Source organism: Trichogramma pretiosum, unplaced genomic scaffold (genome assembly GCF_000599845.2).
Source record: "Trichogramma pretiosum strain Unisexual culture from Peru unplaced genomic scaffold, Tpre_2.0 scaffold128, whole genome shotgun sequence".
NCBI classification, from domain to species: Eukaryota; Metazoa; Arthropoda; class Insecta; order Hymenoptera; family Trichogrammatidae; genus Trichogramma; species Trichogramma pretiosum.
The window spans coordinates 14,383-41,020 of record NW_019640818.1 but is presented as its reverse complement, the minus strand read 5'-3'; the positions used below and the strand labels follow the sequence as shown (position 1 = coordinate 41,020).

The 26,638-nt window shown below is 35.9% G+C and overlaps 1 protein-coding gene across 1 annotated transcript; it reads left to right on the top strand.

The window, feature by feature from the left end:
• The first annotated feature begins 1,099 nt into the window (after positions 1 to 1,099).
• LOC106649816 lies at positions 1,100 to 26,180 on the top strand. The gene is made up of 4 exons (XM_023462583.1): positions 1,100 to 1,291; positions 4,231 to 4,451; positions 7,326 to 7,498; positions 25,903 to 26,180. The coding sequence occupies exons 1-4, from the start codon at positions 1,169 to 1,171 to the stop codon at positions 26,178 to 26,180; spliced, it is 795 nt and encodes a 264-aa protein (XP_023318351.1). The 5' UTR covers positions 1,100 to 1,168.
• Positions 26,181 to 26,638: the final 458 nt, after the last annotated feature.

The window sequence follows — 26,638 nt, the reverse complement described above, 5'->3', positions numbered from 1 at the left end:
CGCACTCGCTACGCTCGTGCGCTAACCTCACACCGCGACGCTATTATGAGCACCTTATATCTCGCCAAAGGGGGCCTAAACGTGAATTTAGCACAGTGCTATAAAAAAACGTATGATACTTATGACTCAAGTAGCCCATTCTTAACACGGCACTAGCACCCTCGCTTCGCTCGGGTGCTAACCGTGCCGTGCAATAATGGCCTGCTTAAGTCACACGTATCATAATATACTATTACATTTTTTAGGGCTCAAAGATGTCAATTTAAAGTTGAAAATGTAGATTGACATTAAACTGTGGTTTATATCATAAATATGACAAAGAGGAGTGTGACTCCCAGTGTGTGACAATTGGTGTATGACTCCCCTTAAGAGAAAATTCTCGACGAAACGTAGCTTCACACGATAATAAATGACTAACCTAGCATTAGCTGAGTTTTTAAACAAACATCTGTGTTTTATTCTACGTTACCAATCTACTGCCTGAACAGATGTTGATTATGTTGATCATGAAACGTAAGATTTATAGCAAGATTCCACAAGAAAACTCACTCGTCAACATCCACTACCAGATCTGCTATCAGATCTTATTTCATAACTCATTTTTTGTAGGGAAATAATGAACGTACATAATATAAACAGCTTTAATTGGTAAGTATTAGACTATAGTAATGCGATGAACACAGTTTAGTGCTACTTTTGATTCACATGTTTTATATATCATGGCTAATTGATAATAAACATTGAAATTTACATTTTTACGAAATTTATTTTTCAATCATTTAATAAATTGAAACAATTCTTCAATTCTATCGTAGAAAAATACTGCTTCACGAAGATATTTATATCATTGGCTATAGTAATTGGAAAAAAGTCGATCAAACATATATAATTTATGTTATTGACCGATTTCAAAACGTAAATAAAAGTGTTCAAATTATCAGATTTTTATAGTTACTGAAGAATATTATATTTTCATAAAAAATATGATGCATACATTTTATTGTCTCATTTTAAATGCAATTGAGAGGGGATTTGTGCTTAATAATGATGAATCATGATAGCAGACTGAAGTATACATGCATTTACCATTTAAATACAATTGATAAAAAATTATTAGGTTCACAGAAAAATTCAAACTACTTTGTCTTTTAGTTCTTTTCTACCTTCAATGAAAGTATTAAATATGAAAAAAACGTCACAAGGAATATTTGAGTTAATGTTAATGCTTTTTTTCTTCAAAGACATTAACACGAGCTACTCCTCTGAGCAGAATATTCAATATAATTTACCGGTGAGTGAGTGCCTATGAAATATTCCATTTGTTTTTAATGGTCATATCAGCAAAGTTTCTCATTTTAAATACATATGTATACTACTTGAATTAAAGAATAACGTAGATTAATGAATTGTGATTAAAGAATTATAAATTCTTAAGTCTGAAAACTGTCTAAAATTATTGATTATAATTATATTTAAGACCAATTCAAAAACTGAATACATTCCATTGTTTATCAACACATGCAATAAAATTATTTTTCTTTTTATTTAACTTTTAAGACCTTTTTGCGATTCTTTGTCATAAAAGTCAATCCATTTTCAGAAAAACATGTGCAAATATTATTTTAGAGGAAACCTGAGTCATTTTTCTATTGTTGGTGATATAAATACCTAACGAAAATAATCTTCTGTAAAAAACTTTTGTAGACTTTTTAGTTTTATTAGCTTTGAGGAAATAAATAAATTTATATAAACTTTCATTAACATAAACTGATTTTAGATTCATACAAAAATTGAAAAGAGTTTAAAAGATTTTTTTCGTGATTAAGAAATCTTTTGTTTCAAAGTAAAAACTCTTTCAAGTTTATTACAGTTTATAAAAATTTTTTAAATGTATAAAATTTAATGAAACTATAAAATATTATTTGCAAAAATAAAAAATTAAATTTTTTGAGATTTAGATTCTTTGATTTTTTAAAAAACATATAACAACTAGAATATTTTGAAAAATAAATTGATATATTGTTCAATTTGAACCTCTCTCGAACTGAAAAATTCACAATCAATTGAATCCTACATGGTTTACCAGGATAGTTCTCCGCGGGAAAATTCTAATAAAGACCCAAAATAATTTCATACGGAAAGTGATAAATGAAAATAAAATTGTAATCAATATTTTGTGTTTTTTAAACAACTGCGTAATTTCTGTAGTGATGTGGAAAACTTTATACAATTTTTGCTCTTTCCAATGCTGACCTTAAATTTGACCTAGAACATAACCTAAAAGCTGCAGCAAATCAAAATCGAGTTTTCACATGGTAACCCCACTTTTTTTATTTCAAATTTGAAAAAAACAAAAAATTTTACGTTAAAATATGGATTTTGTTTTTTGTTCAAGGTAATTTTGAGGGCGCTACAGTTAGAAAATGAAATTCTTACTTGAGCTTAATTTTAGGTTATATCGGGGTTTTATTCGAGTCTGTAACGCCCTTGAAATGACCTTGAAAATAAAAAAACTACATGTTTTATCATAAAATTTTCTTTTCAAATTTGCAATAAAAAATAGAGGTTTCCATTTGAAAAATCGATTTTTGGGTCGCTGTAGTTTTGAGGTTATTTAAGGTCAAATCCAAGGTTATCATTGGATTCCCCATCAAAAAATACGTCAGATATGAATTTTTTGATTTTTTTCTTCGCATATTCAACCCGCTTTTAGGCGGTTTTCATACTTTTGTGACACTCTATATAACTGATCGTTTGTGTGTTATGTTTCATGTTTACCATGGGTACCATTATATGGTGATCTCTCTCTGTAATTTATATGTCGGAGAGAGGAAACTATCGGTTGAAACTTGAAAAAGAGTAAAAACAGAAGCCAATCAACTGTAGGATGACAGTTAGAACGTGAGATAAATTCTCGTTGAATGTTAGTGTGACGTTTTGGAAGTCCTATAGAAGTTTTATGTGTGAATTACAAATAAAACAATATTTGTACTGCTGTAATCATCGAAGAATAAAGCTTTTCTAAATAAATAACCTTAAATGAATTGAGTAATAGTTTTGATTGAGGTTAAACATATTAAATTGAAATTGAGTAAATTAATTTTAGGAAGCTTAAGTATCCATAGCCCAAGACCCCAAAGGAATATAAAAAAACAGATTAGTATAGAGCATAGAGCTCAAAATTTAGTACGACCTTCTTCGATCTCCTGCGTTGCCGCTGTAATTATTGATCCTCAATGTTATTGCTCAACAAAAAGTAAAGTTTGATTAAAAAAAAAAAAAATTTTCATTTTTGACAGATTACTTCAGTCAATGAAAAAAAAAATTTATCAATTCTGCTACGACTTAAATTTAGTCCACATGATCAAAACGCTTAACATTGACTAGTCAAATCGAACGTTTCAGAAATTTTGTGAAAACGTATCGTGCTATTAGGGTATAGTTATTTCATGTGACATGGAATTATAAAACAAAAAGATAATTGAATGTTCTCTTAACCCAGAATAATTATTAGGAGCGATAAAGTCAACTCATATGTTAATATTGTTGTATTTTGCCTGTTATCGCAATTTTTCGAAAAAAGTGATTGCCCTGGAGTGTCCAGGTCACCGAGATACAGTTACCTTAAGGTGTTATCTGTGATTACGTCAGCAGACAAAAAAGGATAGAGTCTTGGGTAAATGGGGAGACAGTGTGCTATAATTAATCTCAACTTTCAAGTGTGATGATTGTAGTGTCCTACGTATTTTAGGTAGAATAAATAAATAACTAGCAATTATATTGTTTAACATTTATTGGCACCTCGCACTATCCGGCTCTCTCTTTTGCCTCGTCATATACATGTGTCACACTCGACACGCGCGCTCCCTCTCTTTTATTTTTGATAATACAGTATAGTACGATGATATTGATAACATTTTAATGAGATTACCTTGTGATCTCTGAAGAAGGAAACGCGAATTACAAATTAACAAGTAAAAAATTAGGTTAATCAGACAGACCTCATTGATCCTCTTTACCTATGTTGACGGTAACTCCGAGGATGCATCATAGATGATCGTATTGTGATGTGGCTCAAAAGCCTCTGCTAACTCCTGTTGATGATAAACACCGTCCAAGTATCTCAATATAACTCACAATTTTATTTTCAATTTTCAAAATTTAGAGTCATTTTTTAACTTTAGTTTTAGTAATTTTTATATATTTAATTATTTGAAATTTATATAATAGACTTTCAAGAAATCAGAATTTTTGCCTGTAATTGCGAAATGTTGCAATTCCAATGAAGTTTTGATTCCTAGTGAACACGAGAAAATGCAATGTATCAAATGGAACTCAACAATTTTTTTTGAACCGATCTTCTATAATTTTAATAAAACTGGTATACTTTCATCGGGATCAAGATACAAAAATGTGAATACTATTATTGGAACACCATGTTCATCTGAAAGGTAACATAAATCACAATTTTTTTTTCAATTTAATTCAATAGTTAATGCAGAATATTTTTAAATCAATACTTTTTGATCGATCATTAAATTTATTTTTTATACTTTTTATAACAACTTTCATTACTTACAATTTTTAAGAAAATAAGAATAAAATAATATACTACTAAATTATTGATTAGCACTATATTGCTAGATTACAAATGTATAAAACTGATGACTTGAGCCAATTACAACAACTAATAAATTACTAGCAATTTACCTCGCTCTGACCCTGATAAGTCCTCGTGCACGCGCTAACACTCGAACATGGTTCATTTTTTGTTTTACGTTATTTTTTATAATGTCCATTAAAATATTGCTAATGTAAAGCAACCTATGAGGAAGCTTAAGGGCTAACAGGGGGCTTAATTATTTTTCATTTTTCAATTACAGTACTAGGCTGTAAAAGCGAAAAAAAAATTTTTTTCAATTACACACATAATAATCCATTTCAATACCCTATTTGAAAGTATTTCGTCAAGTTAGATACTTAGAAACAGTTAAGTACGTTAATAGGGGGGCTAAAGACACTCAACAAAAGCTTTAAACACGTCTATTACCTGTCGTAGAAAGAGCAGGCATCCAGCTAAAGGCGCAAATGTGGTTCGATAGTCAATTGGCCATGGTCGCAACCAAAAGCTAGCCATTAAGATGAACTGTAACTACCTGTACATATAATAAAGTGAAATTAATTTATGAAAAATGTTGAAAAATGAATACTAAATTCTAGAAAATTGTACACAAGTAGCTATACAGTTCATCTTATGGCTAGCTTTTAGTTGCGACCATGGCCAATTGGCTATCGAACAAAATGAGACCACATGGATTACCATAGATTAATGCCTGCTCTTGGATTTCTACTACAGGTAGCTTAGACGTGTTTAAAGCTTTTGTTGAGTATCAACACCCCCACTATTAATGTACTTAACTGTTCCTAAGTATCTAACTTGACAATACTTTCAAATAGGGTATTCAAAAGGGTTATCATGTGTGTAATTGAAAAAAAAAATTTTTTTCACTTTTACAGCCTAGTACTGTAATTGAAAAATGAAAAATAATTAAGCTCGGTGTAAGCCCTTAAGTTTAATCTCCTTTTGGGCGCTTAAGGGGTCTACCCCTCGGTCATTTTCAAAAATTAGATTTTCTTATTGCATTTTCAAATTGCTTATACTTTCAATAATCATCTTATAAATTTTTAATAGAAATTGAAATTCCAAGTAAGTCAAAATCAGGATTGAGCGTGAGTTTATACACAGCACTAAAAAGTATTTAAAAACTCTGAATGCATTTTTCACAAAATAACGTTCACCTTAAATATCTCAATACCATATTGAAAATTTTTGAAAAATACCGAACCGATTCTCACCAAATTTTCACCATATTTTTTCATAATTTTTCAAAATAAATTCAAAAATTGTTCTATATGCTTAATAGTTATAATTATAAGAGTGTCTGGTAAATATAAAATTTGGTAAGAATCGGTCAAGTAGATTGTAAAACTTCTCAACGGGCCTCATCTCTCATTTTATCGAACATTTTTTTATTAACTGTTCCATTTGTAGAAATTTACATTTATCAATAAAAATTATTTTTTCTTATAGTTTGGGAGTATGACGGTCCCTTCGAAAATAATCTCGTGAACTCAAGAAAATATCTGCTTCGAAACCACGGAAAAAAATCTCACAATTTTAAATCTCATAATTTTAAATTTGAAAATTATTTTCATGCAATTGTGTCCTTCATTTGACTTGCTTGGATAAATCGATTTTTTTTCGCGACATCTTTTTACGACAGATACTTTTCGACGCACTAGTATGGGAGATCGTTCTCATAGACATGGTCGATTTTTTGGGTGTAACATTTTCCGTATCGATTATCATAAGTAGATTCCTTAACCTCTACAGGGCTGGAAAGTCAATACATTGGCGCAGCCCCTGATCGATCAAAGATTTAAGATACCTTTATAGCACTCTAATCTAAAAATCGTAACTTTGACGTTAGTTTTTGACTCTTTTGCTATAAAATGTTGTATGCAACGTGTATGAGTAAGCTTTTTCTAAAAAACTCGTTTTGCAAAAAAAGCATATCCACACCCGTTTCATAATAGTACTTTTTATAGCACTGCAGGGTATAAGTTCACATTTATGACACGCTTTTCGGCGACATAAGTCGCACTTCTGGCACCGCGGCGTTCACATCACACTTGCATACGCTCTTGCGCTAACCTCACTTCACGCTACCAGAAAGTACGACTCATGACTCGGAAAAGGGGGCATAAATGTGAACTTAGAAAAGTGCTATAAAATTTTGTACGATACTCGTGCCATGGGGACACTTTTCAGCCCAGCTATTAGGCCTCTCGCTGAGCTCGGGCCCTAAACTACGCCTTGCCTAAAAGTGTTATTTATGGCACTTGTATCGTAAAGTACTATTATGCACATCTTTATCATAAATTACACAGGCACACAAAATAATTTAAAAGTTCAGTACCAGAGAACGGACCCTCTAGACTCTACGTTTTTTGGAGAACTGAATACGAACTAGAAGTCTGTTTTCCAAGTAAGCTTATGCCGAATGGTAAATAAAATACCTGTTTTTCATAAACATGTCCTCTGCCGTTTGGGGACAAGTTGAAATCTTTGTACTCGAAAATCGTGCAAGCGAGTATGTTTTAGTTTATATTTCATGAGTAGTGAAGAAAATCACCGTTGATAATGTACCACTATATCAACTAATATTTTTTCAAATAATAACTCGTATTTTCAAACTATACGAGAATTACTCATATTATTTACAATCAAAGGTTGGAAAATAAATTGAACTACATTTTGACAGATTGAAATACATTCTTGATCCTGTTCAATTTACCGATGACTCATACTACTTACTTTCAAATGGTTCCATTTTCGCTCCTAACTACGTTCCCTTTATGTTCGAGCCAGGTGTAGATTATTGTATTGAAGAGATACCTGGAATCGGAATAAGTGTTATCATTTGCATATCTCCAGGTATGTTGTTGTTTCTAAGTAAATCTATATGTTTAAAAAAATGTCCATGAATTTTTTATTATACCAAATGTAAGAACTGATTTTACTTGAAACCCTTAAATAAGTTTATAATTTCTTTCGCAAAATTTACGTGCGAACTTACGTATAGTTTCATGTAAGATCTTGACAAGAAAAAACGAAAAAAAACTAGCTAAAAATTTTAACTTTTAGAAACTATATTAACCCTGTAACATGGTGTTATGTTACCACGCCACACCTGCCACGGCAAATTTCGGTAAGGGCCAAAAAACCTCGTTTCCCTTCCTTATCGGCACATGCAAATATACGTGAGTTAACGCGTCTGAGTGTGACATCCGAGTTAACGAATATCGCATAGTTTACAATTTATGATTCTTTGTCGCAGAAGTGGGTTAGAAGGGAATGGTTGAAATAATAACTCGTGGAAAATTGTTTTTATAATTTTTAAATGACTCACATAAATTAATTTAAATTAACTTTTAATGCACACACCCTACAAGTCTGGCTTCCTCTTGGCTCGATGATGCCCCCAACGATGGCGAATCAACGATCTTCAGAGGATAAGCCGGAATCACTTGAGCAAGTTGAGTAGAACAGAGTTTAATTCCCAAAAATTATTTAGACTTTAACTTGAAATAATAACTCTAGTACTTCTGACTAAAACTTTAATTCGATTTTCGTAAGACTCTGATATTGCAGCACTTGCACTTAAACTACACGGGCCGGCTGTGTCTGGATAACAAGCCACTAGCTATCCGTCTGCCTCGATCGAGGTGCAGCTAGGCTGACTCTTCTCTAAAACTTGCTTTGTTAGTGCTGAAAAGTCAAAATCTAGAATAAGGCCTTGATTGTCTAGCACTATGCCTTTTTAAAAGGCCCAATGGTTGGTCCTCTTCTCCCAGGCTCAGACCCCAAGATAAGTCCTCGTCACTCTAGAATCTTCTTCCAAGTTCGTCGGTCCTCGTCTCCCATTAGATAATAAAACATGTGCTATGCATTCGTGTGCTCCATAGCATACGATATGCAACGATAGATATAATAAGCAGCCCGTTAAGACGGTCATCGAAACTGATGATAGGTACAGGGACAGCAGTAAGTTTGATAAAAAAGTCAACCATAGCGCCGTGGGTAAGAATAAATAATAATGAAAGAGTCTTGTTAAAAAGAAATAACAGATCAGCTAATTTTGGCGCCTGGAACTATAATGGTATGGATTTCGAATGGAATGAAGAATGTGAAAATGCCATAAATATACTTAAACAAAGGCTATGTGAGCAGCCTATTTTGCAAATTGCAAACCCAAAATTGCCCTATTCGCAAATTGTCACATTCGACGCATCAGCGTTCGCGATCAGCGAAAGCAAAAGAAAGATAACATTGATACGCTATCGGATTTGTATCACGCACACTGAATGATACAAAGAGGAAATATGACGCATATTCATGAGCAGCCCTAGCGATCGTATTTACTATACCAAAATTTAAACCATACTTAATGTGAAACAGATTTACAGTTTATACAAACCACAAACCACTACTGTACTTCAGAAGTAGTACAGATCCTAATTCTCGAGTAAGTAGATACCAATTTAAACAATCTTGCTACGATTTTGACATACAGTACAAGAAAGGCAGTACCAATGTGGTTGCAGATTGTCTATCAAGAAATCCGATTATCAAAAACATAAATGCAATCGAAGCCCGTCCACACAGAGCTACGGCAAATCCCGTAAGTTACAAACTAACTAGGACTTACACGAAGAAAAAACAGAATTCAGAGATCCATACCAATAACGAGGAAAATAAGATAAAAGGACGCAATACAAATGACGTAAGACAGCCCAATGATAGAGAAGATAAAACAAGCGAGGCAGACAATGTCAGTCAACACTACCTAAATTCGTAGCAGGACAACAAGGAGAAGTATCAGTACATAGAAGAGGGAAAAATTTTAAGTTTGGAATAACTTTACGAGGAGAAAGACCAGAAAGCACTCCAACAATAATGAGCAACATCGAGAAAGGCGTTAAAGTTTTAAAACACCTCCTGATCAAATACAACCCAAGCAGTCTTAGTATAGCGAAGACTACTTCAATAGAAAATACACCATGGGATTTCTCAGAAAGCTTATCAAAAATCGAATTAGCAGAAGTGAAAACAAAAATTATTATTTGCAATGGAACTTTAGAATTTATCCAAGCACAGGATAGAGTAAAAATCCTGGAAGAAATCCACTGCTCAGCGATAGGAGGACATAAAGGAGTGACGAAGACTTATAGCCGAATGAAACCACTGTATTTTTGGCCAAATATGAAAAAAGATATCAACAAATTCATCCAAAGATGCTCAACATCCCAATTCAAGAAGCTCGTACGTATAAAAACAAGACAACCACTAGTTATTACTAATGCACCACATACAAGCGTAGAAAAAATCTCTCTGGACATAGTAGGACCATTCAAGGTCACCAAAAATGGAAATAACGACTGTAGCGGCATACTTAATGCGCTACAAGTCGATGAAAGTCACTCTTGAGCTCACGCGTAGAAATAAGCTATGACGACGAGACGAACCCTGTACATCATGCCCCTATCACACATTCATGTTTTCCCACATACACTTTAGCACCTGAAACCTGGAGAAGAGAGAGAAGCAAAGCGACGAGATCAGATCAAGACGACGAGACACTTATCACCAGACGCATACAATAAAGAACGATATGAGAATGGAGGCCACTAAACATCAACATCATTTGACAGGTGACAGATTAGTTCGACACCTGCATCTCGGTCGAGACCAATCTCAAGCTAAACATCAGAATTGCTGCGTACGAAAACTCGCACCATACGTACAAACACGAGACAGTCCATTGAGATAGCAAAAACATCCAGCAGCAGACGAAATTAACAACGAACGCATACCAGACGGAAACCCACAGCGTCGACACGTGAAATGAGCAGACGAGAATCATCGACCTATCGATCAATAATCGATTGGCGCTCGCGTGTCGCTTCAGACGACACGTGAGAACGACGAGTACGACCACGTAGGAGTCGGCCATATTATTACCGCAAGTCTGCTTGTACGCAACGCATGTATGAAGTGTGTCGTGTTTGACTACAGAAAAGAAAGCAAAGAAAGTAAAAGTGAAAAGGATTGAAAAGTGTGTCTCCATCTTCGCAGAATCCCTGGTGATGACGTCCAGCCTCGAGGAATCCGGCCACCAGAAATTATCGACGAAGAAAGAAGATTTATCGTAAGCTAATTTAAGTAACCTAGACGCATAAGAAATACGAGCTCTCTCGCGCGGTTAGTACAATCTTCCCCCCGTGACCCCGCGTCCCTCCGAGACTTTTTCGCGAGTGTTAATTGCTCTCCGCTAAGCTAGACGAATAATTAATTGTAAAATTGAAGACGAAAAAGATTGTATACAAGAAAAAACGAAACCAGTTATCAGAATAATATCACTCAATTATTATTATTTTATTACTTTGTATTTTTCGGTCCACGTGCCGCGTTCACGTGGTGGCGCCCTTACTATTAAAACCAACGAACTGGCATCTTATTTGATACTTTCAATAAATTATTATCTTTCAATTTATCATTTAACCTAGAGCAATGTGTTATAATTATTTGAGACGCCCCAAAAACCCCCTTATAAACTGGCACCCATTAACGTGATGGTCTAGAATAACCTCATTTTGAAAGTATTACACACTCTTGGTGGCACATAAGCGTGGTGCTGATACATAGATAGGTTATACGCAGAGAGCTCGTTACGCGTAGTCTTACGATACTTATAAGATACATTGTACTACTGCTACCACTATTGTAATTGAATGCAATAATCTGAGACCCTGGATAAGTACACCCTAATTAATCAAGCTGATTAATTAACAATTAAGTAAAATTAATTAAAAATTAAGTAAAGAGAAAGTTGAAGTAAAGTTTTTTTTGAAAGAAAATTTTCTTGTGTGATATTGGAAAAATGTCTCATCACATTCGCAATGCTGCCACTTACTTATGATTAAATTAGGGATTTTTTAGCATTCGCCAAATGATCCGTTTAGGCAGTATGGGAAAATAAAATGAGTTAAAAACACATTATATTTCCGTTTTTCGGCAAAGACTGACGAAGTCATTTATTAGCAACGTTTCGTCGTATTTTTAACGACCTCATCAGGCTGTTTAGAAAATTATGATATTAATAATAGATGACAAATCAATATATAAAATTATTTTAAGATCAAACAGAGATATTAAGTTACACACCTTATTGCGATGGAATAGCAAGTAAAACTAATACATTAGGTAAATAGGAGCGAAAGTTATACAATCCGGTCAATAATAATAAAATCTGTCGAACACGAAAACAAAGAAGACAGTGACAATGATATGATTACAATTTTAAATTATTCAATATATTTCTATACATCGAGCTAAGTCCCCTTGTGTCCTCTTGTTTGTTGATCGACGTTTTATGTTTTTTGATGAAGATCATCTCAGCTATTAATCTTTTGTGAAGATTATTTTCAGTATGTAATATTTTTACACCCTCAAAGTCAAATTCATGCNGCAAAATAATTACCCGTTGCGTTTCTGCCAAAAATACATTGACAAAAGATTACATCACATTTTTCACAAACCATCTGCTGCACATGACGACAGGGCGCTTGATATTGACGTCAATAGAGCTACCCTATGTGTCCCACAGATTCACAACCTGTTGAATTTCACGTCTTTACTATTAAAAAGTCATCATGTAAAACTCTTGCCGACAATTTGTAACAAAATTGACAATATTATCAGATTAGGTAAAGACAAAACATCAACTCTAGATCAAGTCAATTCTGTCTACAAGTTCGATTGTAAATCGTGTGATGCCACTTACATCGGGCAGACTAAGAGAGCGCTTGAAAAGCGCATCATTGAACATAGAAAAAACAAGAATTTAAAGTCGGTCGTTTACGCACACGCGCTGGAGAATAAGCATGAATTTGACTTTGAGGGTGTAAAAATATTACATACTGAAAATAATCTTCACAAAAGATTAATAGCTGAGATGATCTTCATCAAAAAACATAAAACGTCGATCAACAAACAAGAGGACACAAGGGGACTTAGCTCGATGTATAGAAATATATTGAATAATTTAAAATTGTAATCATATCATTGTCACTGTCTTCTTTGTTTTCGTGTTCGACAGATTTTATTATTATTGACCGGATTGTATAACTTTCGCTCCTATTTACCTAATGTATTAGTTTTACTTGCTATTCCATCGCAATAAGGTGTGTAACTTAATATCTCTGTTTGATCTTAAAATAATTTTATATATTGATTTGTCATCTATTATTAATATCATAATTTTCTAAACAGCCTGATGAGGTCGTTAAAAATACGACGAAACGTTGCTAATAAATGACTTCGTCAGTCTTTGCCGAAAAACGGAAATATAATGTGTTTTTAACTCATTTTATTTTCCCATACTGCCTAAACGGATCATTTGGCGAATGCTAAAAAATCCCTAATTATTTTTTGTGAAATAGAAGCAAAGTACACCTGATTTACTGAGAGGAAAAATTTTTTTTTGGAAATAAGATTTTTTCAGTTGATTTCTTTGAAATCAGGAATTTCACTGAAATTAGATTTTTTTAGAAGCAGACGGTCTACAGAAATAAACTTTTTTTTCGAAATTAATTCCTAGATAGAAATTTCTTTCAAAATTAAGGTTGTTCGATAATAGAAATTTTTTTTTTCTTCTCTTACATAAAATTTTTTTGAAAATTGAAATTGTTTTCCCTCCCTCGAAAATTTATACAGTAGTACAACAACAGAAACAAACATACAAATTATACATTTTTTTCATAATACAGAAATTTTATGCATTTGAACTTTTGCTTTTTTTTCGATTTTGATTCTTTGTACCCCAAGACGATTCCAATTCACAATTTAACCTAGAACAATTTGTTATAATTATTTGAGACGCCCCAAAAACCCCCTTATACAACATATTGACAATGCAGTGCAATTTTACGAAATTCTGCGTAGCTGTCACAATTCCAAATTCAACCGCTGAAACAATCATTGTCTGACCAAGGAACAGCGTTCATGGGTCCCGTTTTTCGAACATGTCGAAGGCATTTAAAATCAAGCACATTTGCACGATTGTCTATAGGCCCCAAACAAATGGGTCCTTAGAAAGGTCCCATCACAGCCTAGCAGAGTATTTGAAGGTTATAATCGACAAAAACAACGAATGGAACCAATTCATAGAAATGGCCATGTTTAGTTACAATACATCAGTACACGGAGCACACGAATTCCAACCCTTTCAATAAATGTTCGGGAAACTACCCAATTTACGAACGGAAAAATCGATAGAGTTATCTGGAAACTTAGTAACATATACGGATTACGTTCAAAATTTATGCAAAGATCTCGCAAGCATTCAAAAGATAGAAAGAGAAAAATTAGTTGAAGTCAAATTAAAAGCAAAATATTACTATGATAGAAAAATAAACTTGGTCGAGTTTTAAATAGGCGACAGCGTGCTTTTACTAAAAGGCGGTAAACAACACAAATTTAAAGACCAATACGCAGGTCCCTATAAAATTGTAGAAACATACAAAGATAAATCGCAAATAAAAATTGTAATGAAAAGAGGGAAACACAAAATTATCCACGCCAATAGATTAAGAAAAACTCAAATAATGTAACATGATAATTCGAAAAATTGTGATCCTAGATTGACGACACTTCACAAGAAGATGTTCAAAATAATATTATGGACCACATTTCTGTTAGGAGCAACAGAAATGCAAAAAACTAAACAAACAATAAATCCAGGAATAATATTTCACAAGTTAGAAGTCAAATACTACGCAGCCATTCGGATTGTTTTAGTAATATTCCTACCTGCACCAGAAATGCAAAGATACAACTCTTACAGCAGCATCGCATTACAGGAAACGAAGAGAAATGACACCTTGAAGAAAAAATTCGAAGAAATGATAAACGATTGGGTGGCCACACAAAAGGTTTTATCAATGGAGACCGATTTCAAAGAATTATCGGAAAGAGAAGTCAGTGAATATGTCGATCAGTTCTACAACGACTTAACAGAAGACTTTAACTTCAATCAAGATGATCAATTAGTAATGCTCGACAGCGAACTTGAGGAAGAATGGACCAAGGTAAACACACAACTCGACGCAGCCTTTTACAAATATACGCAGGCAAAAAAACAAATCAGAAGGTACAAAAGTAACGAACCTTCCAACCAAAATCTTCAGAATAGAAAGAGATAGGATGACCTTGGCCCTGAGATTCAAGAAACTGATGAATGATGTATAGAATTACCACATAACATCTGATGTGGGATCACCACATAACATCTGATCTGATGATCCGGAGTAGATGATTAAGATGCATTCTTAACAATGCAAGGGAAACAACAGTACCAGATGTCCAGTTGCAGTTGACCCTTGCAAAATTAGCTTGCAAGATTCTGCAAGAAAAATGCCCGTAGGCAGGTCGAGGCAGTACAAAAAGCAAAAACACAGAGCAGCAGAAAGAAGTGCGTGTTGCTATACTCACAGAGAGAGAGAGAGAGAGAGAGAAACAATAAATACTGTACAGCTTTGGCCTGATTTCTGACAAGTAGCGTTTGCAATAAAATCTTTATCTTTTACATGTATGCACCCTTCGATCCATCGTCGTGGATGTGAGAAGTCGGAATAACAGCTCATTGTATTGCTACTTGTATTCACTACTAATTTGTTGCAACTATTACCGTTATAATAATATAAAATGCATATTTTTTATAACTTAATAAAGTTATTATTGATTTATTTCAAATAATTGATTCTTTTTTCAGAAAACAAGACAGCTTTCATAGACTCTTTCATTAGGTTTAACATATGCTGCTCACTACTTTCAGTATTTTTCCTTTTGTTGACTACAATTATATATTCATCTACCCGATGGCTTTTTGATCTACGTGGCAAAGCATTATGTCATTTCTGTTGTAGCTTAACAGTTATTTACTCAATTTTTTTTTGCACTGAATTGGTGAACGATTACATTATAAATAAAATCTGCAAAATTGTTGGTAAGTTGGTTCTTTTTTGTACAAAAAAATTAAAACCTAGTTACTATTACATCAAATTATTTAATCTGTTTGAAAATGTAAAATTTTAAAAATTTCATTCCACTTAATTGAAAATAGAAAAGCGAAAATAATAACTAATCATGTAATACAGTAAAAAATTGCAAAAAAATAGAACTAGTTTCGTACTAAAAAGAAGGTACCTATAAGTACATATGGGTAAAAACGCCAATAATGTCCCAGCGTCAGGCTCGGGCAGCGAAAACGGCCGGATTGCTCAGTTTTCAACTCGCTCGTAAAGGATTAAATAAAATTCAGAAAAATAAAACAACATAGGTTTTTACCTCAGCTTTCAATTGGTCAGGTCAAAAATGCAAAAATATGCTCCATACCCTCAAAAATGTACTTGAAGCTAAAACACGTTGTAACTTCCAGAGTTCAACTCCGATTGACTTTCTGAGTAGCTAGATCGGAAGATCTCGCGATTTTACACAAGAACTAAATCTAAAAAAAATACTTTTTCGATTTTCTTGAGCGGTGAAGAGGGAAAGAGCCCGCGGTCGGCCGTTTTTGAGCGCCGTGGCCTGTTTTTTCGCTACACTTTACGTTTCTTTATTTATCACGCGTTAGGCTTTTGCCATAAAAATAAACAAAGACATGGTTTTTGTGTATTTTTTTTTATCTCTCTAATGGTTCAATTAGTTTTTGGAAAATTGACTTTCTTGAACAGATAAATTAACTTTTTTGATTAATAGATTTATTATTTTCGTTTTATTCGCAAAGCAAAGCAAATTTTCCAGTAGCAAACTCTTACTTATAATATGCTCAGTAGCTACCGAGTCTGCTATGAAGCTTATTTTATCATTGTTAACAATATTATAGTAAAATTACCTGTGAATTGAGCTTTCGTGTTGCCATTGTTCTTGTAGGGACTGTTTCTAGCGTTTTTGTTCTTGATTACTCGGATTTTAAGATTTTTATTGTCTCTGGGGTCACCATTATACTTATTTCTACTGCTATAATTATTTGAATTATTCGACAAGTCTGACCTTTGAACAGTGTTGGGTCAGTCCGATCCTTTGTGGGTTCGAACATTGTAGCACACGTAGCAATACCAGAGATTTTTCTCAGCTAAAGGACATTCTTGTGCCCAGTGGTTAGCATTTCGATCATTGCATCTGAAACAATGGCTTTCGGACTTGGCTAATGGTCTGTCGCGGTATTCTCTCTGTTGAAAATCTCTCTGGTAGGCATCTTCTTGATTGACGCCCATTTGGCCGTAGTCTCTCCGGTTGTAGTCTCTTTGGTTGTAGTCTCGCTGATCGTAGTCCCTTTGATTGTAGAATGTCTGGTCGTAGTTGCTCCGGTTGTAATTTCTTTGGTTGAGGTCTCTCTGGTTGCTGGCAGATGCTTGATTTGCTCTTTGCCTCTGATGATCAGCCCTCTTTGCTTTCACTGCTTCAAGCTTTAATGCATATATTTTTAATTGTTTCATCGATACGTGTTTATCCCAACCCTTATGAATTAAAGCTGCAACTCTCATTTCGGGAATTGTATCATTGATTGCTTTGTAGAAAGCTGTATCCAGCTCTTTAGGTTGTAATGCATCTTTATGGTTGCAAGTTTCGAATTCACGGACAATCGCATCAAAGCAATCTGAGAATTCCTGGATTGACTCATTTTTATCTTTAACGATAGAAAATAGTTTGTTCCTAACATCTGACTCTGAGAGATTTGATTCATATTTATTTTCGTACATATTTTTTTAAGTACCACCAGTAAGATTAAAATAAATTTTACTCCGTTCATACCGCGTACCGAATAAAGGTCAAGCAAAACAACAACAGCTAAAAATACTCGGGGACTCTGTCGTTTTATCGTGTCCAGACGCGTGTTCTTTGTTTCTTCGAAAAAGAAGAGAAAGAAAAACTTGTCGATGCGGTAGCAGTCAAGAAGGAGAGAGACAAAGGATTTTGCCTCGCTCCCGTGTTTCCCACCTTGCGACTGTACGCTGCGCTGGGTATGCGTGCGTGTGTTATGCCGGAAGACGCATGTTACGACATGTTTAATTTGACGAGAAGTACCAATGTGATCTTTTTGCACGGCAAAAAAATGGCTGTTCACGTGCACCGTGAAAAAGTTTAATATCGCGATATATTACCACCGCGTTACTCCTCTTTACTGCTTAATATTAAGGAGGTCTGTACTCCACAGAGTCGAAAAATTTAATTAATATCTTTTTTTCTAAATTAAATATCGAAAAATGACTCTGGTCAATTTTTCGGCACTTACAACTTCTTTTTTTTTCTTATTTGAGACTCAGACTCGAATAAACTTTGAGTTTACTGACCCTTTAGAGTGGGAACTCCTTGCTCTTGTTGCTGGTCGCTCATAACTTTTTAATATAATAGAAGGTCAGAGGAAAAACAAAGGAGACACAAGCACGTAATACACTTGTAAGCGCACTTTATTAATGTTTGCCAGAACCATTAACCAAATGCCACGTTTAGCTAAAACCGACGCCATTTTCTGAAGTCGACGCGATGTGAGGCATCTTACGTATACATTCTATGGTATCTTCAAAAAGACCTACAGAACGCTAAAATGATCGTTGAGAACTCTTTTTTTTTAGATTTCTCATTGAAAAGAGTACTTTTTGACGATGCACTTTGCATTGAGATAACACAATAAATAAACTCCAGGTACACGTTGAAACGATCCATTTTTTTAAAGAAATTCATGAAAATCCGATTTTCTTCGAGCGCGCCAAATTTTTCCTGCTTTAAAAATCACCCCAGTGGACATTTTTCTTGTTAGTACTTATCTCAAAGAAAAGAAAAAGACCGTGGGCGATGGTGTTGAATTTAAAAATCGACCTCGACCATGTAGTCGAAAATCGGGTAAAATGGGCAAAAAACAGTCAAAATCCCGGCTTTATACGCATTACGTGGTTCCATATCTTAATTCTGAGCTCAGGTGGTGGTTGAAACATGTTTATTAGCCTATAAGTTGATGAATCGAGGAGTTTAGAATCGCAAAACATCATTTTTCCATTTTTGGCGCGTGGTAGAGTGAAAAAAAGGCGAATTGGAGCAAAAAACAGGGAAAAAATATTAATTAAGGATCGTACGAACCACCTGTAAGTGATGTGCGATCCAAATTACACGAAAGCTTCACTCGAAGAGATTATACTATACTTGTAGCTTCTCAAGCTGCTCGCCAGAGTCACAACGCTTTCTTTTGAGAGAAAAAGAAACTTGAAGAGGGGTGGCGCGCCTCGCGCCGGTCCATCGTATGCTCATACTTTTTAGAGTATTAAGTGTGACAGAAAAAATTTTTCAAGTTTCATTGGGTTCGGGATTTAACTGTTACAAGGGTGGGAGTATAATCTCTTCGAGCGAAGCTTTCGTGTAATTTGGATTGCACATCACTTACAGGTAAGTTCGTACGATCCTTAATTACACTTCACGCTTCGCTCTTTCGAGATTATACTATACTTGTAGATATTTAGAGTAAGTTACAAAAATTTTTTATTAGTGTACAAAATAAAATGAAGTCAAATAAAGTAAAATGTTGAAACATTTATTATGTATTACACATCAAGCATTAAATACTCTTACTCTTGTCCATTATATTAAACATAAATGTATTTTCACCATTATTAACTATAGGTCTCTTATAATATCTTGCAAAAACTTGAGATCTCTTAGACCAGCCTGCTGTATCCTTGATTATTTCTATGCTGACTCCTTTATCGAGGGCCGCTGAAGTCGACGCATGTCTGGTCGAGTGTGCGGTGAAAATATTAGTGTTTATACCTACCCTGGCCAGTGTGCATTTCACCCACCTAGCCAGTGTCTGAGGACCTACTGATACTGTAGGCTTCTTCAAGGATATAAATAGATATTTCTCCTCATTTCTTATGCTCTCAGTTCTATTTATATATTCTTTTAAACAACTATATACACAGAGCTTTGGTCTTGTCTCAAACTTTGGTAAGATTAGTCGCGGCTGACTTACACCTGGCCTTGATGTCTTGATTACATCTGAAATAACTATTATTATGTTATCTTCATGGATATGCGTATTTTCTATCCTGATCTTTGAAATGGTCTGCATTCTTTGTGCAGTCGCTAAAGCTATTAAAATAACGGTCTTATGAGCTAATTGTTCTATGGATAGATCCTTATCATCCTCTAATTGTTCAAAGTACTTAAACACAGTTTCCACATCCCACGGGCTTTTTCCATACGAATTTTTTCTAAAGTACGTGAAATCAGGGCAAATGGTGGAAAAGCATAAAAGAAAAAGTCAGTCCAGGCAATTGAAAACGCATTAACTTGAAAAGCTCCGTTATCTGGGAAACGTGAAACATATTTTGCACATTTTTTATTAGAAAAAGTGGCAAATAAATCAATATCTGGTGTTTCAAACTTTTTAGTAATATTCGAAAATGCTCTGCTAGAAATTTCCCATTCTGCATCCACATTAGTTATTCTGGATAACATACCCGCTTCTGTGTTTTGTTTTGAAGGTATATATGATGCAGTAAACCAATTGCCACGCTGCTCAGCATGCGTCCATATAAGTCTTGCCAAGTCATTGAACTTCCTATATTTTACACCACCCATCCTGTTGATGTAGGAGATCGCTGTCGAGTTATCGATTCTTAGCAGTATGCGTGCATTACATAAATTTTCTGTAAATTTTTTTATGGCATAATGAACTGCTAATAATTCCTTATAATTGATATGTTCAGCTGCTTGTGACGTGTTCCATACACCAAATATCTTTTCTTCACCATCAGTAGCTCCCCAGCCTAAACCTGATGCATCTGTGTATATTACCTTAGATATTTCTTTAAACTTGAACTCTTTTTTAGCTGATTCCAGATTGTCAATCCACCACCGCATATCAGATCTGATTTCTTCACACATTGTTATACTGCCTTTATACGAGCCATTTGAACGTTTGAGCGCCTGTATTTTCTTTCTTTCAAAAATTTTAATGTAGAGCCATCCATACTGTACTGCTATACAACCATTTTGGCGAATGATAGGATGTCTGTTCTTTGTAGAGAAAGATTTTGATGCAGTATAGAAAGAATATTTTCTTTTTTATTATTAGACAGCTCTAAAGTTCCACTATTAGAATTTATTATCACTCCAAGATATTTACATATAGTGTTAGGCCTTTTATCTGTATTTTTATTATTTATCAGGAAACCTAGACTTTTAAGTAATTCCTTTGTATCCTGGGCATTCTCTGCACACTCTTCGTATGTGTCTCCAATACATAAGATATCGTCTAAGTATATCACTGACAAATTTCCTGCAGTTCTAAGTTTCTGCACGACTGGTTTTAATATTTTTGTAAAAACATAAGGACTTGTTGACAGGCCAAAAGGCAAGCAGACGAACTTATATAACTTCTTGTTGAAATAAAATTTTAAATATCTTTGATCTGCTTTTCGAACTGGCACTGTCAGATACGCATCTGTCATGTCTATCGAGAACGTGTAAGCACCAGGCCCTATTAACTTGACTGCTGTCTTCATGTCTTCCAGTTTAAAATGTTTAGTCTTAATAAATCTATTTAGTTTTTTAAGATTTAATATAAACCTGGAAGAGCCATCAGGTTTTGGCACAGTGAAAAAACTTGACAGGAACTGCTTTCTTTCTTTTTTGGATTCCACCACTGCACCCTTTTAAATTAGTTTTCTTATTTTCTGTTTTTCATTTTCATTTTTTGGTGTTCTATCTTCAAAATATTTTTGCTTGGGTTTTATTTTGAATGGGATTTTATATCCTTTTATACAGTCCAAGATAAACTTATTATTAGTTATTTTACACCACTGACTATGAAATTTTTCTAATCTACCACTGACTTCGATACCTACGTCTTTATTTAAAGCTGCTACCCTCTGGGTGTCCTTCCTCGGCCCTGATTGTGGTATCCTCGAGACTGGAACCGGGAGTTTGATTTTTTGAAGTATAGCCTTGGTCGGCCCCGTTCGTTTGTATATGTATTGCCCTGGTTGTTCGAGTGGGTCCGTTGCTCGAACGGGCGCTTGTAGTTTCCCTGGTTCTTACTGCTGGGTTTTGAAGTTTCCTTCTTCTCATCAAACAGTGCTGCTGTTTCCTTAAGAGACTTAACCTCCTTATCCAGTTCTGAGCCAAATAAATATTTATCAACTTCGGATTTTCTTAGCACTTCTCTGATGGTTTTGGAATCCATAATTGGGATAATGCAGGCACGCCTTGACTGAGACTGTTTAAACTGGGCTTGTGCGAGTGACTTTGCTGAATCCATAAGCCTTTCAAAAAATATTCCTTGGTCAACTCCATCTTCTGCGCCCTCGTTCACCATTGTTATGGCAGCGCTTAAAGCAGTCAATGCCGCTGCTGATAACTCTTGTGCTTCTGCTCTATAATTGTCTTTCTTAATGACTTTATCATTCATCTTGTTTTTTATTTGTGGATTCAACAGTGGCGTCCTGAAAGCCTCAGGCACACTGTACTTGGATGTCAATTCGTCCTTTTCCTTCTCGGGTAAGCCTTTACGTGTGTAGAATCGAAGATTCTTGATCAGGTCAGAATGAATAACGGCCATTAATGCCTTCGTTTCGGTTGGATCATCGCCGAGGGCTGCCTTGAGTTTTGACATTAGCGGCTTTTCTGTTGACTCGGGTTTATCTTTAACATTCTCTGTAACAGAAACGTGAACATTTCACTGATACGAGCATACACTTTTGTCATGCTGTACATGAGAGAGCGGCCGTGCGTTCACACTAGCCCGCCTCTATGCCGCGCATTAAAAAGGTTATAATTATAGTAGACAGCGGTCGTGCGATTACACTAACGCGCTTCTATGCATATACAGGCTAGGTTCGTTAAACGAAGCGGCGGCCGTGCGACTACACTAGCGCGCCCTCGCTCTAGAATTCCAGGCACTATTTTACGCCCGAGAGATTAGCTATGCGATCGCATTAGCGCGTCCATTTTGTGTGAATTCCAAGTCGTGTGCCTTGGATATTCACTTTACTCATCCAGCATGCTATTTATCATGCCTATGTCTGCCGTCTTCGTCTCGCAATTAAAGAGATTTTTCTAGAAGAGTATCTCTTCTTAGCTTACCCTTATTCTCTTCTTTGTCCTTCGTCTTGCCGGTTGCATCCGGGACTATGATAAAGTCCTCATGTTCAGATGACTCCGATGAACTTTCCGATGGGTCGTCCTCGCGATCCGATGAATCGTCGTCCTCCGATGAACTATCGCTCCTATTATTTTCTTGCTCACGAATCTTTTCCTCCAACTCCATTCTTCTTCTCTTCAACTCCTCCAATTCCAACCTCGATTCATTACCTCTTTTCGGCATTTTAAAGGTTAGGTTAACACGATGTGCGTCTGGCGACAACGCAAGAAGCTACAAGTATAGTATAATCTCGAAAGAGCGAAGCGTGAAGTATAATCGACGTTGAGGAGACAGAAAGAATCACTTGTACGCGCCTGCCTTCAACGAGCTTTCATTTTATACATGAAATTAACAGAAAATCACTATTACAAATCGATTCGAGAAAAAAGCCTAAAAACGGCCCACCCTATTGCACGGGCAAAACACACTCAAAACTGATCGGTTAGGCTCTAAGTGTTTGTGGCCATAACCGAACTTATGTGTCGAACCAATCGTCGTGCCGCTCACATAACTACGACAGAACAGCAGAGTACTGTCATCTGTGCGACGCCAAGGAGACCTCGACAACATCGCACCCTGTCTATCATCTCTGACACAAGGCCAATTGCCAAGCTTTGCGAAATATCAAAATTTTGCGAGAGGATCGTTCATGACCAACTCTCGGACTTAGTTGAGTCGAACTTGATGCTTGATCCCAGGCAGGCTGGTTTCCGACGCGGTCACAGTGCGTAGACTACACTGCTTGGTGTTCTAGAGGATGTGCGTTTTGTCATCGACGAGCGTAAGGTCACTGTTTTGGTCTTGTTCGACTTCTCAAAAGCCTTTGATCAGTCCCTCACTATTTTTTACACGCAAAGCTGCGAAAGTTCAATTTATCCAACCAGGCGATAAAATGGTTCGCCTCCTATTTGCGAGGTCGCTCTCAAGCTGTCTTGAGCCCTGATGGGATCCAGTCGGAGTAGCTGTCCACGACTACTGGGGTCCCAGAAGGCAGTGTATTGGGGCCACTTCTCTTCTCGTTTTTTATTAAATGACTTGCCAAGCGACTCATGGTATCCAACCACATACTCTTCGCTGATGACCTCAAAGTGTACTACTCATTTTTCCCCAAGGACTTGAATAGCGAGATCATTAGGTTCAGCGATGATCTGAGTGCAGTGGCGGATTGGACAAGAGACAATCACTTGTCCTTGAACATGGTTAAGACTAAAGTGATGATTCTGGCTAGCAAATTCTTTATTGACCATAAAAGTTCAGATTTACGGCACTGAGCTTCCCTTCTCATTGGAGGTCAAGTTTCTCGCTGTTTTTGGCTCAGCCGACTCTACCCTCTCCATTGCAATTCTTCAGCGCCGATGAGCGCGTTTCACACTACGCATATGTGACCAACGTGGGAGTGTCATGTGCGCGGGGAGAGCTTGATGAGATCCTTCTCGTTGCGCCTGTGCCCCGGCTATCGGCTTCGGACTGTCTCGGGTCGACTGTCTTCACCGTGGGCGAAGCGGTGACGGTTTGTCGTTGGGATATATTCGCGATGGTTTTACAGTCGTCACCCCTGCCTTTGCTGAAGCTTCAACGTTTCTAATGAAGAGCGAAAATATCCAGACGTATGGAAGAGAACACTAATTGTGCCACTGAGCAAGAACTCCAGGCCCGAGACACCAGCTGACACTCTCCCAGTCGCCAATCTGCTGCACTTATCGTGCGTTTTCGACTAATTGATTGACCGTCAGCTCAGTGAATATTTGCTGCGTCTTCTCGGACTTACAGTCCGGCTTATAACGCGGCTTCAGTACATAAATATCGTTTTATTCTATAGTTATTGCCCGCAAGAGGACCTGCCGGCCTTGGTGAGATGTATGAATCAGGATGTGACGGCCATCAAGGACTCGGCAGATCGCAACGGACTCATGCTAAATATGACGAAGGCGAAGGCCATTCTGTTTGCAAGCTCCCAGCAGTGACACTTTTTCAGTGACTTGGACGTCCTCACTGATTTTGGATAACACTATCATCCCGCTAGAGAACAGGGTATGCAACCTGGGTGTCACGATGTCCAATGATTTGTCATGGGCCTCACACGTTCGTGGCGTGTGTTTGTGGGCCCATGGTGTTGTCCACCTCCTGCAATACAAAGCAGATATGCTTAGTTGCCCCATGAGGAGAATATTCGTGATGATCTTGATGCTGCCATTGATGAACTACTGTTGCTTGGTGTACCTCGAGCTACCGGATTACCTGGCGACCATTTTGCAGCTTGTTTGGCACGCGGCCTCGCGATTTTTTTGGCCTCCATCGTGAAGATCGACTGGCGCCTTTCCTCAAAAAAATGGGCTGTACCAGTCTTGAAGAGAGGAGAAGATTTTTCCTGGGCGTGCATGTGTACTGGGCTGTATCATTATGGCGTCCCCATTACCTCAGTGAGATGTTCCAGCGCCGGTATACGGGGGTGACGCCTAAGACCAGGAGCAGTTCCCTAGCACAATTGACGGTGCCAGATTCGAGCTCGGAGGTGTGGCGGTACTCCTTTTCCACCGTGTGCGCGAGAATGTGAAATGAGCTGTCGCTGGCGGTTTGCGATGCCGAATCTCCCTCGCTTTTCCGCATTCGATTGCGCGCCTACCTTGCGAGTCGGCGTTAGTCAAGCTAAATCGAATCGAAGATTTAAGCCTCTGCAGCATATTTGTTAGTTCACAATCTAACTGGGATGAACTTGAAAAAATTGTATCAAATCAAATCTTCAATTCATATAAGTAAGAGAAATATAACCACGTAATGTAACTTGTTCTCGTCATATCAAGGGTAAAAATAAAACATAACACGCAATCGATCATACATATTATCTTTACAGTAATAGACCCTAACGATACATATACGCGATCTTCAATGTCTCACCTGATGCCACGGTGTCATACAGCCTAATGCTATGAATATAGAAAAACGTTGAAAATATAAACCTGATATAATCAATATAAAAAATCTGTTTAAATTAATTTTAAAGAAATTATCAAGAACTAAGGTGCTGGTAACCCGTTGATAATAACTTAATGTATGATGTTTCAAGTGTTAATTTTTTTTACAGCTTTCATAATACAGTATTGTTCATTAACCTGTTTCTTCTGGTCAAATATTCTTTCAATAGAGACATATATACAAGTAAAGCACCAAATTGACCATAATAGCCATAAATTACTGAAACGCAAAGAAGAACAAATTCACCTATATTATTCACTTTGGGCATGGGGGCTTCCGATGATTTTTACTTTGTCATTGTGGGCATTAAAAAATGAGCCAAGTTTACCAAGAAATATATTAAAACGAAATATTCATAGTTATGATTGCTGTAAATACTGTGAGTAGTAAGATTTATTAGTTAATTTGTTTCAATTTTTAATGTATATTAGAAAAATAAGGTGCGATGAAAATTTTATTCATATTTATAATTTGAATTCAACTCAACTTTCTTCATAGGATAAAAATTCAAGAAGAGTCTGGTATTAGCAATTTTTCAAAAATCATAGACTCAAGACTGATTTTTTTTAAAAAGTATGATAGAAGATTAAAATGTGTCGCAGTGGATACAATAATCAATATAGCCTTAATACACCGTGATCTGAAACTAATTTAACCCCCCAAAAAGGCATGTAACCGACGAATTATGGAACCCAAGAAACTTTAAAAAATTAAGGTCAATATTAAACAAAAAAAAAAAATTAAAAATGCAGCTTACTTCAAAAGGACAATTGTAATCCTGATTATCATAAAGTCATTATACTTAGCTTTGTTTTTCGAATTCACACAAACCGTATGAAATTTAG